Raw genomic sequence first — 15226 nt, forward strand, 5'->3', positions numbered from 1 at the left:
CCGGAGCCTCTGTGGATGTATTTGGGTCGTCGTAGAAGTCCTTGTTTGATGATGGCAGAGATGCATGGCGGAGTGGAGTGGTTGTTGAGCTGGAGCAGCCTCGCAGCCAAGTACTTCAGTGCCATGCCAGGCAGGAGCGAAGGAGCATAGAGCCCAGAGAGATCAAAACGTCACAGCAGGCTGATCCAGAGCAAGGCCTATGAGGATCGAGGAAGCTGAGCAGCCTAAGGGTTAATAGGGAGCTGAGGACGTGCAGGCAGAGGAGGTAGCCAGGCAAGCAGGCAAGCAGGCAGCCAGGCAGCTGTTAGCGTTAGCGGTAGCGTTAGCGGTAGCGTTAGCGATTTGATGACGTCAGCGCTAGCTGTCAGGTAACCCACAGGGGAGCAGTCCAAGCCAGCAGAGACAGGAGCACAGACAGGAGTGAGAGGTCCAAGGGTGCGGAGTCCAAGGGTGCGGAGGCAGCGGTGGAAGAGCTGGGCAGATGATACCAGGTCAAGCAGAAGGATTTGTTTAAACAGAGGGATTTTTTCAAGCTGAAATTTTTCTTTTTTAAAACGGCAAAATTAATACAAAAATAGAAGTGGTGAGAAGCGGCGAACAAACAACGCCAACGTCCTCTCACGTCACTTCCGGTTTCAATGACCCAGAGCTGGACATAGAAAGAGCCTATTCACACTCAATGTGGACCTATTGGGTTGTCTGTGCTCCCTCCACCGCCCCAGCCTCATATCAGATCCCCCGCTCTGTCTTCCCCTCCCCAGTTCCAAACACACTCCAATTTAATATATTCCTTTATTCGTCCCACACCAGGGAAATTTACAATTCACCTTCCTCATGCACTCCTTCCAATCCATCCTCCCCGTCAACTTCCCCATGCCCCTCCCCAGTTCTCTTCCCCCACCACACTCCCCGTGCACCACTATACCCCCCGCCCCCTTCCCCATCGAATCTGCCCATGCCCCTCCACCATCCCCTTCCCCATCTACTCTCCCCATGCCTTCCTCACCGACTCCCGTCCACCTCTCCCCACTACACTTCCCCTCCACAACTGCCATTCCCCATACTTGTCTCCAATGCCCCCTCACCATCTACCTTCCCCACTGCCCCCTCCCCTCACTGCCGACCACCCCTGTACCCCTCTCCCCATCTATCCCATGCACCCCACCCTCCCCGTGCCCTCCTTCCATCTCCCCCTTCCCCTCTCCGCCTCCCCTGTCCATCCACCGTCAACCCTCCCGCCCGGGCCCCGCAACCCCGCAACCCCGTCTCCCCCACACCCCGCGCTCCCTCTGTCTCCCCCACACCCCGCGCTCCCTCTGTCTCCCCCATACCCCGCGCTCCCTCTGTCTCCCCCACACCCCGCACTCCCTCTGTCTCCCCCACACCCCGCCCTCCCTCTGTCTCCCCCACTCCCCGCGCTCCCTCTGTCTCCCCCACACCCCGCGCTCCCTCTGTCTCCTCCTTGTGCGGCGGCGACGCTCCCTCCCTCGGGCGCTCCCGCCCTCGGCGACCGTTAAACCCAAAGGTACTAGAGGAACAAGATGGACCACTCCGCAGAAATCGCCTCCGATGAAGTGAAGTTCGCAATGGAACGTAACGCCCACCATTTTAGTAAGCAAACCCCGCCGTTCGGTCTGCCTCTCGCAGTGTAATCAGTGTTTTGGGGAACAGTATGTGTGATGATACCATTAAAATGCAGAATATGTCTCATATATCATTTCACCGATTTTTGTTATTTTTCTTTTTAAACGTTTCTGCAGGTTTCTGCCTACTAAAATGGCGCCATGACATTCTACTGTTCTCAGGGTCGAGTGGTCCATCTTGTTCCTCTAGTATCTTTGGTTAAACCATCTCCGCTCGTGGCCACCTGATCCGCGTCAACGCGGGAACAGCAGAGGCTGGCCAGCGATTGGCCTGTCTGAACGTCAATCAAGGAGGGGCGGGTTCTAACCGGGAGTCTCCGCCCTCGGGGGCGTGGCGGGAGTGAGGAGAGGCCAAAGAGGCGGAGCGAGGTGGACCACTCCGTCGGAATCGCCGCTTCTGAAGTGTTTTACGCAACGGAGCGGAACGTCCGCCATTTTAGTAAGAGCCCGTTCTGCCTCTCGCAGTGTAATCAGTGTTGTGGGGAACAGTATGTGTGATGAAACCATTAAAATGCAGAATATATCTCATCTATTAATTCACATTTTTTTGTTATAGAAACATAGAAAATAGGTGCAGGATGAGGCCATTCGACCCTTCTAACTAGCACCGCCATTCATTATGATCATCCACAATCAGTAACCTGTGCCCAACCTCTCCCCATATCCCTTGATTCCACGAGCACCGAGAGCTCGATCTAACTCTCTCTTAAATTCATCCAGTGATTTGACCTCCACTGCCCTCTGTGGCAGAGAATTCCACAAATTCACAACTGTCAGGGTGAAAAGGTTCCTTCTCACCTCCATTTTAAATGGCCTCCCCTTTATTCTAAGACTGTGGCCCATGGTCCTAGATTCCCCCAACATTTTGAAACATTTTTCCTGCATCTAGCTTGTCCAGCCCTTTTACAATGTTATTTGTCTCTACAAGATCCCCATCCTTCTAAACTCCCAGTGAATACAAGCCTAGTCTTTTCAAACTTTCCTCATGTGACAGTCCCGCCATCCCAGGAATCAATCTCGTGAATGTACACTGAACTGCCTCAATTACAAGGATGTCCTTCCTCAAATTATGAGACCAAAACTACACAATACTCCAGATGTGGTCTTACCAGAGCCATATACAAGTGCAGAAGAACCTTTTTACTCCTATACTGAAATCCTCTCGTTATGAAGGCCAACATGCCATTAGCTTTCTTCACTGTGTGCTGTACCTGCACGCCAACTTTCAGTGACTGGTGTACAAGGTCACCCAGGTCATCAATGTACACATTATACCCCATAATAAAAAAGCGAAGACTTCTCCCATTCTTATCTGCAGATCCTCTCAAGCTCTGTCGGGTTGGACAGGAACTTCGATGCACAACGATTTTCAGGTCCCTCCAGAGAAGTTCGATCGTGTGAGATAGGGGTAAAAAGGGATAATTGATTTAGACTAAGGATCCTGAGAAATAGCTGACTCGACCATGCTCGACTAAAAAAAAAGGGACCCTGAGAAATAACTGACCAGACAGTGCTCGGCTAGAGAAAAAAAACCGCAAGAACAAATGGTGACAGTCCAAGGACAAGTGTAAGAAGATAATCAGAGAACTGGGAGGAAGGCCAAAATACTCAGAGAACTAGGAGAGAGGGAGGGCATGAACTACTCTGTACTGCGCTTGCCTAAACAAATAAATGAATATTACTGTATGATGTGGAAGGCAACAGGGGCGGTGACGGTAGATCGTGCACCTCAGTGCTCCGATTGGAAGGAGCCCGAAGGGGAGGAATTAAAGGTGTAACAATTGTAAAATGAAGTGAATAAAAATAAGGGATTTTCCCGACCTCGGTGTGTCTCGACAGGGGAGACAACCAACTCTGCAGACTTGCAAATAAACTATACTTGTTTCTCTAGATTGTCTCGAGCATCGTGATTGTGAGCACTCACATTTGCATCTCACAAGATGATTCAAGTCCGGGCTCTGGCTGGGCCACTCAAGGACATTCACAGACTTGTCACAAAGCCACTCCTGCATTGTTTTGCCTCTGTGCTTAGGGTCGTTGCTCTGTTCATCTTTCCCTCGTTCCTGACTAGTCTCCCAGTTCCTGCCACTGAGAAACATCCCCACAGCATGATGCTGCCTCCACATGCTTCACCGTAGGTATGGTATTGGCCAGGTGATGAGCGGTGCCGCTTGGCATTCAGGCCAAAGAGTTCAATCTTGGTTTCATTACACCAGAGAATCTTGTTTCTCATGATCTGAGAGACCTTTAAGTTCCTTTTGGCAAACTCCAAGTGGGCTGTCATGTGCCTTTTACTGAGGAGTGGCTTCCATCAGGCCACGCTACCATAAAGGCCGGATAAGTGGAGTGCTGCAGATATAGTTGTCCTTCTGGAAGGTTCTTCCTTCTTCACAGAGGAACTCTGGAGCTCTGTCAGAGTGACCATTGGGTTCTTGATCACCTCCCTGACCAAGGCCCTACTGCCCCGATTGCTCTGTTTGGCCGGGTGGCCACCTCTATGAAAAGTCCTGGTGGTTCCAAAGTTATTCCATTTAAGAATGAGGGAGAGCACTGCGCTCTTCGGGACTTGCCATGCTGTGGAAATTGTTTTATAACCTTCCCCAGATCTGTGTCTCGACACAATCTTGTCTCGGAGGTCAATGGACAATTCCTTCGTCTTCATGGCTTGGTTTTTGCTCGGACATCCACTGTCAACTGTGGGACCTTATGTAGACAGGTGTACCTTTCCAAATCATTTCCAATCAATTTAGTTTACCATTGGTGGACTCCAATCAAGTTCTAGAAACATCTCAAGGGTAATCAATGGAAATAGGATGAACATAAACTCAATTTTGAGTCTCATAGCAAAGGGTCTGAATACTTATGTAAATATGATATTTCAGTTATTTATTTTTAATTACTTTGCAAAGATTTCTAAACACCTGTTATCACTTTTTTATTATGGGGTATTGTGTGTAGATTGATGATTAAAAAAATGATTTAATCCATTTTAAAATAATGCTGTAACCTAGCAAAATGTGGAAAAAGTGAAGAAGTCTGAATACTTTCTGAATGCACTGTACATTGCCACCATACTTTAGTTTTGAATTTAACATATAATTGAGGGGGTTGGTGCAATAATAACCCTCACTTTTGTGAAAAATGAGTTACACGCATTAACACCATCCTTATCCACCACCTTACAACCTGTAAATTGTTCATATCTAAATTCAACCGATAAGTTGGTCAAATAACATAGGCACCTTGTTTAAATTTGAATATCTCATAACGATGCATTTGTGGGTTAGCAGTATATTGCACCAACATCCTCAATTTTAAATCATTCAAAAATGAACTTCATAAACATGGATAACACTTCTTATTTCTGTCATTCATGGTAAAATTTGCATCATTTTGTATGCGAGATATGCAGGGTTGCAGTGTTTCACTGCGAGAATATGCAAACTCCAGCCAGACAGTAGCCAAGATCAGGATCTACCACTGCGCCACTATGCCACCCTAAAACCAAAATCACAGCAAGTGCATATTCCATCTCCCTTGGGGGGGGGGGTAGAGAGAGACAGCGTTGAAACGTACCGAGAAGTGAATGGCCTTGACAGGATGGATGTGGAGAGGATGTTGCCACTTCTGGGAGAGTCTAAGTTCAGAGGCCACAGCCTCAGAATAAAATGTCATGCATTCCTCTCCATCTATCCTCCTCAATGCCCATTCCCCGTTTACACTTGCCCATACCCCTCCCCCGAGTACTCTTTCCCTTCCCCGTGCCCAAATTCCCAGGGTACACTCCTGGTGCCCTTCCACCATGCCCCCTTCCCCACCTACTCTCCCCTTGCCCTTCCACCATTCCCCCTTCCCCATCTGCGCTCCCCTTGCCCTTCCACCACGCGCCCCTCCCCATCTACTCTCCCCATGCCTTTCCTCCCCAACTCCCCTCCACATTCTCTCCCCGATTACATTTCCCCTGCCCAAGTCCCCTTCCCCATACTCCTCTCTCCTATGCCCCTCACCTAACCTATACCTAACCCAATGCCCCTTCCCTCACTGTCTACCCCCTGCATCGATCTCCCCATCTATCTGGTACCCGACCCTTCCCGTGCCCACCTACCATCTCCCCCTTACCCGCGCCGCCTCCCCCTCACCTCCTCCCCATTCCACTATCCTCTAGCCCCTACCCCTCAACCACTTTTTTGCTATATTGTGTATACAACTTTCTGGTGAATTATCGACACACACTCTTGAAAACCTTTCACTTTTATCCTGACAATATTACATGCCAGCTAGAGAGTCAAGAGTGTTTTATTGCCATATGCCCCGAAACAGAAGAATGAAAAGTCACCCATTCATTCTCTCCAGAGATGCTGCCTGTCCCGCTGGGATACGCCAGCATTTTGTGTCTATCTTCAGTTTAAAACAACATTTGCACTGTAACACTGATACACCCCACACTGTAACACTGATACACCCCTCACTGTAACACTGATACACCCCACACCCCTCACTGTAACACTGATACACCCCCACACCTCCCACTGTAACACTGATACACCCCACACCCCTCACTGTAACACTGATACACCACTTACTGTAACACTGATACACCCCACACTGTAAGACTCTTGTATCAGTAACACATATTTTCTATGTTGTTCTGCTCTGGGTTATTTCCCTGTTGAGTGTGGGCTGTTTCCTGGCAACTGGACCCTGTTTTTCTACATTTCCGGTGGTTGGGTGTTGCGATCGAGGCTGCAGCCTCTCACCAGTTACCTGGTTTATCTCAGCGGTGGAGTGTCGTCCTCAGTTGTTGTGTTACGGAGACCTGGCCACCCCTGACCCTGTCCCGGAACCTGACATTTGACATCATCCTGACGCTGACCCTTCCTGCACCCTGACCCTGACTCCTCCCAAACCCCCTCCTGTCCCAAATCCTGACCCTTCCTCACCCTGTGACCCTGACCCACCGTGACCCCTGTCCTTGACCCACCGTGACCAACTGTGACCCTGTGACCCTGACCCACCCTGCCCCTGACTGCTCGCACCCGGAGGATCATCTGGAGCCCAGCGTTCCCTCACCGCAACTGGAACCCGACGCCACCTTTACCCCGGTGTCAGTAGAGCACCTGACCCCTGACCCAGGAGTGGAACAGTGCGTGACCTCTGCCCCGGGCTCGGGCGTGACCCCTGTAACCTCTGCTGACCTCTCCCGACTGTATCCCCCTCTCCCACGGGGGTAGTTCTCCCCCTCTGTCCTCCCCCGTCCTCGGGCCAGAGCCACCGGGATGAATTCTCTGCTCTGCGGGTGAGTGTGGGCTGCGCGGTGGCTGGGAGATGGGTCTGGGATACTGCTGGGCATCTGGGCATCACCTCCTGGGGTCAGCGAGGGAAGGACAGGCCTGGTCTCTCCCCCTGATGGTTGTGGTCAGAGAGAGGTCAGAGGGTTCATCTATCCGTCTATCTCACAGTGAAGGGTCACAGTCTCCTTCTCACCTCTCTCCCCAGTGGATGGAAATCATCTCCCTCTCCCTCTCTCCCTCTGTCTCTGTCTGCCTCTGTCTCTCTCTCTGTCTCCCATGGCCACTATTTCTCCCTCTCTCCCCAGTGGAGGATCACAGTTTTATTCTCTCCCAGCAGAGGTTTGCAGTCTCTGTCTCTCCCTCTCTTTCCCCAGTGGGGGTCACAGTCCCTCTCTCTCCCCAGTGGACATAAACCATCTCTCTCTCACTGTGTCTCCACAGCCAGGAGTGTTGCAAGCAGCGATCAGCGAGACGGAGAGAACACTGGGGGATGAAGACGGCAAAGTGCAGGGAGCCTGGCTCCTCACAGAGTGAGAGACCCCGGATCAATGGAGCGGCGGGGGGAGAGGCGAGAGGGGAGGGGGGGGGGGAATGCCCAGCTTCTGCCGGAGTGAGACGTCAGTGGAGAGGGTGCAAGGGAGCAGGGGGTGGGAGATGAGGAGGGGAGGTGTGAGGGAAAAGGGGAGAGGAGACCATTTCTGAGGGACAGGCAGGGTGGGGGAGAGGATAGGGAGGTGCGGATAGAGGGACAGAAAGGGGAACTGGGCAGAGAGAGGGGAACGGGGGAGAGAGGGGAACTGGGGAGAGAGAGGGGAACTGGGGAGAGAGAGGGGAACTGGGGAGAGAGAGGGGAACTGGGGAGAGAGATGGAACTGGGGAGAGAGAGAGGAACTGGGGAGAGAGGGGAACTGGGGAGAGAGAGGGGAACTGGGGAGAGAGAGGGAACTGGGGAGAGAGAGGGGAACTGGGGAGGGAGAGGGGAACTGGGGGGAGAGAGGGGAACGGGGGAAAGAAAGGGGAACATGGGAGAGAGAGGGGAACGGGGGGAGAGAGGGGAACTGGGGAGAGAGAGGGGAACTGGGGAGAGAGAGGGGAACTGGGGGAGAGAGGCAATCCTACAGCTTGACTGACCGCTGACCCACAGGCGCGGATGTTGGTCAGGGGTGAGGCTGTGGGTGAGGGAGGGTGGGGGTGGGGTGTGGGAGAGACGGAGTGTGGGTGAGGGAGGGTGGGGTGTGGGTGAGGGAGGGTTGGGCTGTGGGTGAGGGAGGGTGGGGGTGTGGGTGAGGGAGGGTGGGGGTGTGAGTGAGGGAGCGTGGGGGTGTGGATGGGGAGGGTGAGTGTGTCTGGAGGTTGGGGGTGTAGGTGAGGAAGGGGGGGTGTGGGTGAGGGAGGGTGAGTCTGTATCGGGAGGGTGGGGGGAGGGTGGGGAAGGACGCTCCCTTTGGAAAGCCCCGTTGCCAGGGAGCAGGAGTGAGTGAGTGAGTGCATCTCCCCGTCTCCTGCCCCACTCAGGGTGGACCACTGGAACCGGGAGAGCGAGAGACTGGTGCTGCTGACCCCACGAGTCCTGCTGGTGTCTCATTACGACTTTGTGGGCCTGTCCTGTCACCTGCTGCTGCGAATCCCCCTGCACTACATCGACAGCATCACTGTCGGCCCCTTCCACTTCCCCTCAACCTCCCTCAGCAGGTGAGTCAACACTGGGCGGCCATGGTGGAGCAGCGCTAGAGTTGCTGCCTGTGTGCGTGTGTGTCTCTCTCTCTCTCCCCTCTCTTACTCTCTCCCCCTCTCTCTCTCTCCCCTCTCTCTCTCTCCCCTCTCTCTCTCTCTCCCCTCTCTCTCTCCCCCTCCCTCTCTCACCCAATCTCTCTCTCTCTCACCCTCTCTCTCTCTCTCTCCCTCTCTCTCTCTCCCTCCCGTTCTCCCCTCTCTCTCTCCCCCTCTCTCTCTCCCCCTCTCTCTCTGTCTCCCTCTCTCCCCCCTCCCCCCCCTCTCTCTCTCTCCCCCCTCTCTCTCCCACCCCCTACCTATGGGTGCTGTCATATCATCATATATCATCATATATATATACAGCCGGAAACAGGCCTTTTCGGCCCTCCAAGTCCGTGCCGCCCAGTGATCCCCGTACATTAACACTATCCTCCACCCACTAGGGACAATTTTTTACATTTACCCAGCCAATTAACCTACATACCTGTACGTCTTTGGAGTGTGGGAGGAAACCGAAGATCTCGGAGAAAACCCACGCAGGTCACGGGGAGAACGTACAAACTCCTTACAGTGCAGCACCCGTAGTCAGGATCGAACCTGAGTCTCCGGCGCTGCATTCGCTGTAAAGCAGCAACTCTACCGCTGCGCTACCGTGCCGCCCTGTCTGTATGGAGTTTGTACGTTCTCCTCGTCACCTGCGTGAGTTCTCTCCGGGATCTCTGGTTTCCTCCCACGCTCCAAAGACGTACAGGTTTATAGGCTAATTGGCTTGGTATATGTGTAAAAATTGTCCCTTGTGTCTGTAGGATAGTGGTTATGTGAGGGAAGTGCTGGTTGGCGCGGGCTCGATGGGCCGAAGGGCCTCTTTCTGCACTGTATCTTTAAACAAAACGAAACACTGGGCTCCCCACACCGTCCCCTCCCCCACCCTGGGGGAACCTCACCCCACCCTCCCCACCCTGGGGGAACCTCACCCCCCCTCCCCCACCCTGGGGGAACCCTCACACAGTGCCGACACCACCCTCCATTCCCCACCCCCCCCCACTCCTGGACTCCCCTCACCCAGTCCCTCCACACCCTCATATCCCACCCCCCCCCCACTTCTCACGCAGTCCCTGCACATCCACCCATGCACCAAACCCCTCCCCTCCATTCTCCACTCCGAGACAACTATTACCCAGTCCCTACAGCCCCCAATATCCCGCCACCACCCCCACCCCCAACTCTCCACTCCTAGATCCCTCTCACCCAGTCCTACCCACCCCTCCATTCGAAGTCAAGGTCAAATTTATTTGTCACATACACATACACGATGTGCAGTGAAATGAAAGTGGCAATGCCTGCGGGTTGTGCACAAAAAGAATTACAGTTACAGCATATAAATAAAGTTAATAAGTTACTATTTGTGTCGACAAAAAATTAGTCTCTGGGGTTATAAAAGTTGACAGTCCTGATGGCCTGTGGGAAGAAGCTCCGTCTCATCCTCTCCATTTTCACAGCGTGACAGCGGAGGCGTTTGCCTGATCGTAGCATCTGGAACAGTCCGTTACTGGGGTGGCAGGGGTCCCTCATGATCTTGCTTGCTCTGGATCTGCACCTCCTGATGTATAGGTCCTGCAGGGGGACGAATGTAGTTCCCATGGTGCGTTCTGCCGAACGCACTACTCTCTGCAGGGCCATCCTGTCCTGGGCAGAGCTGTTCCCAAACCAGACTGTAATGTTGCCGGACAGGATGCTCTCTACAGCCCCAGAGTAGAAGCAATGAAGGATCCTCAGAGACACTCTGAATTTCCTCACTTGTCTAAGGTGGTAAAGGCGCTGCTTAGCCTTACCCACCAGTGCGGCAATGTGCGTTGCCCACGTCAGATCCTCTGCGATGCGGACTCCCAAGTATTTAAAACTGCTCACCATATCCATTTATCTCCAGTGGCGTGTACGTCCTTGGATGTTTAGCCCTTCTGAAGTCCACAATCAGCTCCTTTGTTTTATTGACATTCAAGAGGAGGCTATTGTCCTGACACCAGAGTGCCAGATCAGCCACCTCCTCCCGGTAGGCCTTCTCATCGTTGTTGGAGATCCGGCCCAACACCACAGTGTCATCAGCAAACTTGATGATGGAGTTTGAGCTGAACCTGGCCCCACAGTCATGTGTGTACAGGGAGTACAGTAGGGGGCTAAGGACGCAGCCCTGGGGATCCTATGTTCAGGGTGAGGGAGCTAGATGTGTGTTCCCCCATCCTGACCACTTGGGGCCTGGCAGTGAGAAAGTCCAGGACCCAGGCACACAGAGGGGTGCTAAGCCCCAGTTCCAGCAGCTTCTCAACCAGTCTGCTGGGGACTATTGTGTTGAATGCTGAACTAAAGTCAATGAACAGCATCCTCACATAGCCCCCCCTGGCTGTCCAGATGAGAGAGAGCGGTGTGTAGAACCTGGGAGACCGCATCATCGGTGGACCTGTTCGGACGGTATGCGAACTGTAGTGGGTCCATGTTGCGAGGAAGGAGGGCGCAGATGTGCTTCTTGACTAGCCTCTCAAAGCATTTCATGACAACCGAGGTGAGGGCCACCGGTCGGTAGTTATTTAAACACGCTAGAGAGGCATTCTTTGGCATCGGTACAATGATGGATCTTTTGAAGCATGCAGGGACCACGGACTTTGCCAAGGAGAGGTTGAATATTGTGGTGAGCACTGGAGCAAGCTGAGTAGCACAAGACTTTAGTACTCGCCCAGCTATACCATCTGGGCCTCCAGCTTTCCTCGTGTTCACACGCGTCAGAGCCCACCTCACCTCATGCTCGGACACCGAGAATGTGTGCACATCCCCGGCGGTGGATCCCCCTCCAGCCTCGCTATCCAGCGCCCCTTCAGTGCTGTTTTTAGACGGCGAGCTGGTGGTGTTACCCGTCTCAAACCGTGCATAAAAAGAGTTCAGGTCATCAGCTAAGGAGGAGCCGGCACTTCCGGTTGAGGGGTTGCTGGACCTGTAGCTAGTTATAGTCCGTAGCCCCTGCCAAAGGCGCCTGGTGTCCTGCTGCTCCATCTGTGACTCCATCTTGTACCGGTACCTCCTTTTTGCATCCTTCACTGCCCTTCGCAGTCGGTAGGACTCTCCCTTGTAGTCGTCCATGTTGTCGGATGCCAGACCGGAGTTGTAAGCAGCGGTGCGAGCATTCAAGGCCACGCGAATAGACCTGTCCACCCAGGGTTTTTGGTTAGGGAAGATACCGACCCTTACCGTGGGGATGATGGTATCGGCTATTGTGGCAATGAAGTCCGTAACCGCTTCCGCAAACTCATTTACGTCTCTGGAACTTGCTTGGAACATGTTCCAGTCGACTTCGCTCAGTGCATCCTGCAGCATGGCCTCTGAATGGTCAGCCCACCGCTTTACGTCCCTCGTCACTGTCGCTTCCCGTACTATCCGTTGTTTGTACTCCGGCACCCACATCCCCTCACTCACACACCCCCACACCCCCTCACCCACACCCCCTCACCCACACCCCCTCACCCTCACCCCCTCCCACACATCCCTTACTCACCCACACACCCTCACCCACACCCCCCTCACCCACACCCCATCGTCCGGTGCGGCTCGGCCGCGGGACCTAACATCGCCCGGTGCGGCTCGGCCGTGGGACCTAACATCGCCCGGTGCGGCTCGGCCGCGGGACTTAGCAGCGCACGGTACGGCCGCGGGACCTTCCATCGCCCGGCTCGGCCACGGGACGTTTCGGCACCCGGTACGTCTCGGCCGCGGGACCTTCCATCGCCCGGCTCGGCCACGGGACGTTTCAGCGCCCGGTACGGCTCGGCCGCGGGGACTTCCATCCCCTTGCGGGGACTGTGCGGGTCGGTCGGGGACGAGCTGTCCGTCCGTGGGCGTGGGGAAGAGAGTGGAAGTTTTGTTGCCTCCATCACAGTGAGGGGGTGTTTGGAGTCACTGTGATGGACGTTTGTGTTGGGGTCATGTGTCTTGTGTTCGCTTTTGTGTGTGACTGCTATGCTGGGAGTGTGTGAGTGGGTGGGGGCTCAGTGTGGGGAGGGGGGCGTGGAGTATGGGGGGATAGGAGTGGGAGGGGTTGAGTGGGCAGAGGCTCAGTGTGGGGAGAGGGTGGCTGAGGGGAAGTATGTGGGTGTCTGAGACTTGGGGTGTGTGGGAGGGTGGGATATGGGGGTGTTTCGGACTGGGGTGGGTTATGGTGGGTGTAGACGTGGGAGGGTATGAGTGGGGGTTGTCTCGGTGTGGGGAGTGGATGAGGGGTCAGTGGGTTATGGGGGTGTCTCGGAATGTGGAAGGGGTGCGGGTTTGTAAGTGTTTGTGTGTGTGGTGTGTGTGCGTGCGTGCACGTGTGTGTGTGTGTGCGTGTGTGTGTGTGTGGTGTGTGTGAGTGTGTGTGTGGTGTGTGCGAGTGTGTGTGTGGTGTGTGGTGTGTGTGTGTGCGTGCGTGCACGTGTGTGCAAGTGTGTGGTGTGTGTGCGTGCGTGCAGGTGTGTGTGTGGTGTGTGTGTGAGCGTGCGTGCAGGTGTGTGTGCGTGTGTGCACGTGTGAGTGTGTGTGCATGTGTGTGAGTGTGGGCTCGTGTGTGTGTGTGTGTGCGCGCACGTGTGTGTGCGTGCGTGCACGCGTGAGTGTGTGTGTGAGTGCATGTGTGTGTGTGTGTGTGCTTGCGTGCACGTGTGAGTGTGTGTGTATGCGCGTACGTGTGTGAGTGTGTGTGTGAGCGGGGGGTGTGGGAGTGTGTGTGAGAGTGAGCGTGTGTGAACTCACCGCCCTGTCCTTTGAGCCCAGGCGCCGTGGGCTGGGGCTGCGGCTGGGATGGGACAAACTGCGGGAGCCGTCGTTCCGTTCCCGCTGGAACCCCTGGGCTCAGGATCTGCCGTCCGTCATCCTGACAGAACACCCCGGGGTAGAGAGCGGGCACCTGTCACCCCCCTGCACGGTGAGTGGGGAGACTGGGAGGGGGGGGCGAGACACTGGGGGGGGGGTAGGGGAGCCTGTGGTGGGACGCACTGGTGGGGAAACTGTGGGGGTGAGGGGAGACCGTGGGGGGGGGAGAGACTGTGGGGGTGAGGGGAGACTGGGGAAGAGACTGTGGGGGTGACACTGGGGGGGAGACTGTGGGGGGAGACTAGGGCGGAGACTGTGGGGGGGAGACTGTGGCAGGGGACATCTACCTGTGATTCTCTCTACCTGTGTGTGTGTGTGTGTCTGTGTGAGTGTCTGTAGTATCGCATCTCCCAGCACGTGGGTGTGTGTGTGTGTGTGTGTGTGTGTGTGTGTACATGCCCCACTCCACTGTCTCCCTCCCTGTGTCTGTGTGTACATGCCCCTCTCCAGTTTCTCTCCCGGTGTGCGCGTGTGTGTGTGCATGTGTGTGTGTGCATGTTTGTGAGTGTGTGTGCACATCTGTGTTAATGTGTGAGTGTGTGCGTGCCCCTTTCCAGTCTCTCTCCCCGTGTGTATGTGTGTGAATATGTGTATGTGAGTGTGTGTGTGTGTGTGTGTGTGTGTGTGTGTGTGTGTGTGTGTGTGTGTGTGTGTGTGTGTGTGTGTGTGTGTGTGTGTGTGTGTGTGTATGTGAGTGTGTATGTGAGTGTGTGCCTATGTGTGTACAAGCCCCCTCCAGTCACCCCGTGTGCGTTGTGTGCGCTTGTACATGTGTGTGTACATGTGTATGTACATGTGTGTGCATGCATTTGTGTGTAGGTGTGGTGTACTTTGGTGCGTGCCTGTCCATCCCCCTCTCCAGTCTCTCTTCCTGTGTGTGTGTGTGTGTGTGTGTGTGTGTGCGTGTCCATGCTGCTGTCTCACTCCCCCTCTCCCTGTATCTTTCCCCGTGCTGCTGTCTCACTCCCCCTCTCCGTATCTCTCCCCGTGCTGCTGTCTGACTCCCCCTCTCCCCTGTATCTCTCCCCATGCTGCTGTCTCACTCCCCCTCTCCCCTGTATCTCTCCCCGTGCTGCTGTCTCACTCCCCCTCTCCCTGTATCTCTCCCCGTGCTGCTGTCTCACTCCCCCTCTCCCCTGTATCTCTCCCCATGCTGCTGTCTCACTCCCCCCTCTCCCCTGTATCTCTCCCCATGCTGCTGTCTCACTCCCCCTCTCTCCTGCCCACAGTTGGGGTCTTTCCGCACGGAGCTGACCCGGGGGGTAGGGATGGCCCACCGGGAGCAGTCCCTCGCCGGCCGAGCCAACGGGCCGCTGCTGCTGGAGAAACCCATCCAGATGGAGACGGTCCTGGGCCTGGTGTCTGCCCTCAGCAACTGGGCGCAGCTGGGCTACGCCAAACCTCGCCGCCTGCTCGCCTTCTAGTGGAGCCGTGAGCTGGCAGCGTGAGAGCCAGCAGCCCGCGGCCAACACCCACACACACTGATCCAAGCCTCACCATCCCAGGGGCCGCAATGGCAGAGGGGTGGCGGCAGAGACACGGAGAAGGGGGGGGGGATCAGCAGACCACTAATAGAAACAAAATAAATACATCAAAGCCTGAAAATTCCAGCATCAGATGGGAGAGGGGAAGAAGAGGGGAGAAGGGGAAGAAGAGGGGAGAGGGGAAGAAGAGGGGGGAGGGGCAGGG

At 54.9% G+C, this 15226-nt stretch overlaps 1 protein-coding gene across 1 annotated transcript; it reads left to right on the forward strand.

Moving 5' to 3' along the window:
- The first annotated feature begins 2998 nt into the window (after positions 1 to 2998).
- On the forward strand, positions 2999 to 14961 carry LOC144612306 (tumor protein p63-regulated gene 1-like protein). The gene is given in 7 exon segments (XM_078431885.1): positions 2999 to 3040; positions 6686 to 6899; positions 6902 to 6939; positions 7376 to 7464; positions 8450 to 8626; positions 13439 to 13589; positions 14767 to 14961. Coding segments are annotated over 7 exon segments (906 nt in total).
- The last annotated feature ends 265 nt before the right edge of the window (positions 14962 to 15226 follow it).

The sequence above is a fragment of the Rhinoraja longicauda genome, chromosome 44 (genome assembly GCF_053455715.1).
Source record: "Rhinoraja longicauda isolate Sanriku21f chromosome 44, sRhiLon1.1, whole genome shotgun sequence".
Taxonomy (NCBI): domain Eukaryota; kingdom Metazoa; phylum Chordata; class Chondrichthyes; order Rajiformes; family Arhynchobatidae; genus Rhinoraja; species Rhinoraja longicauda.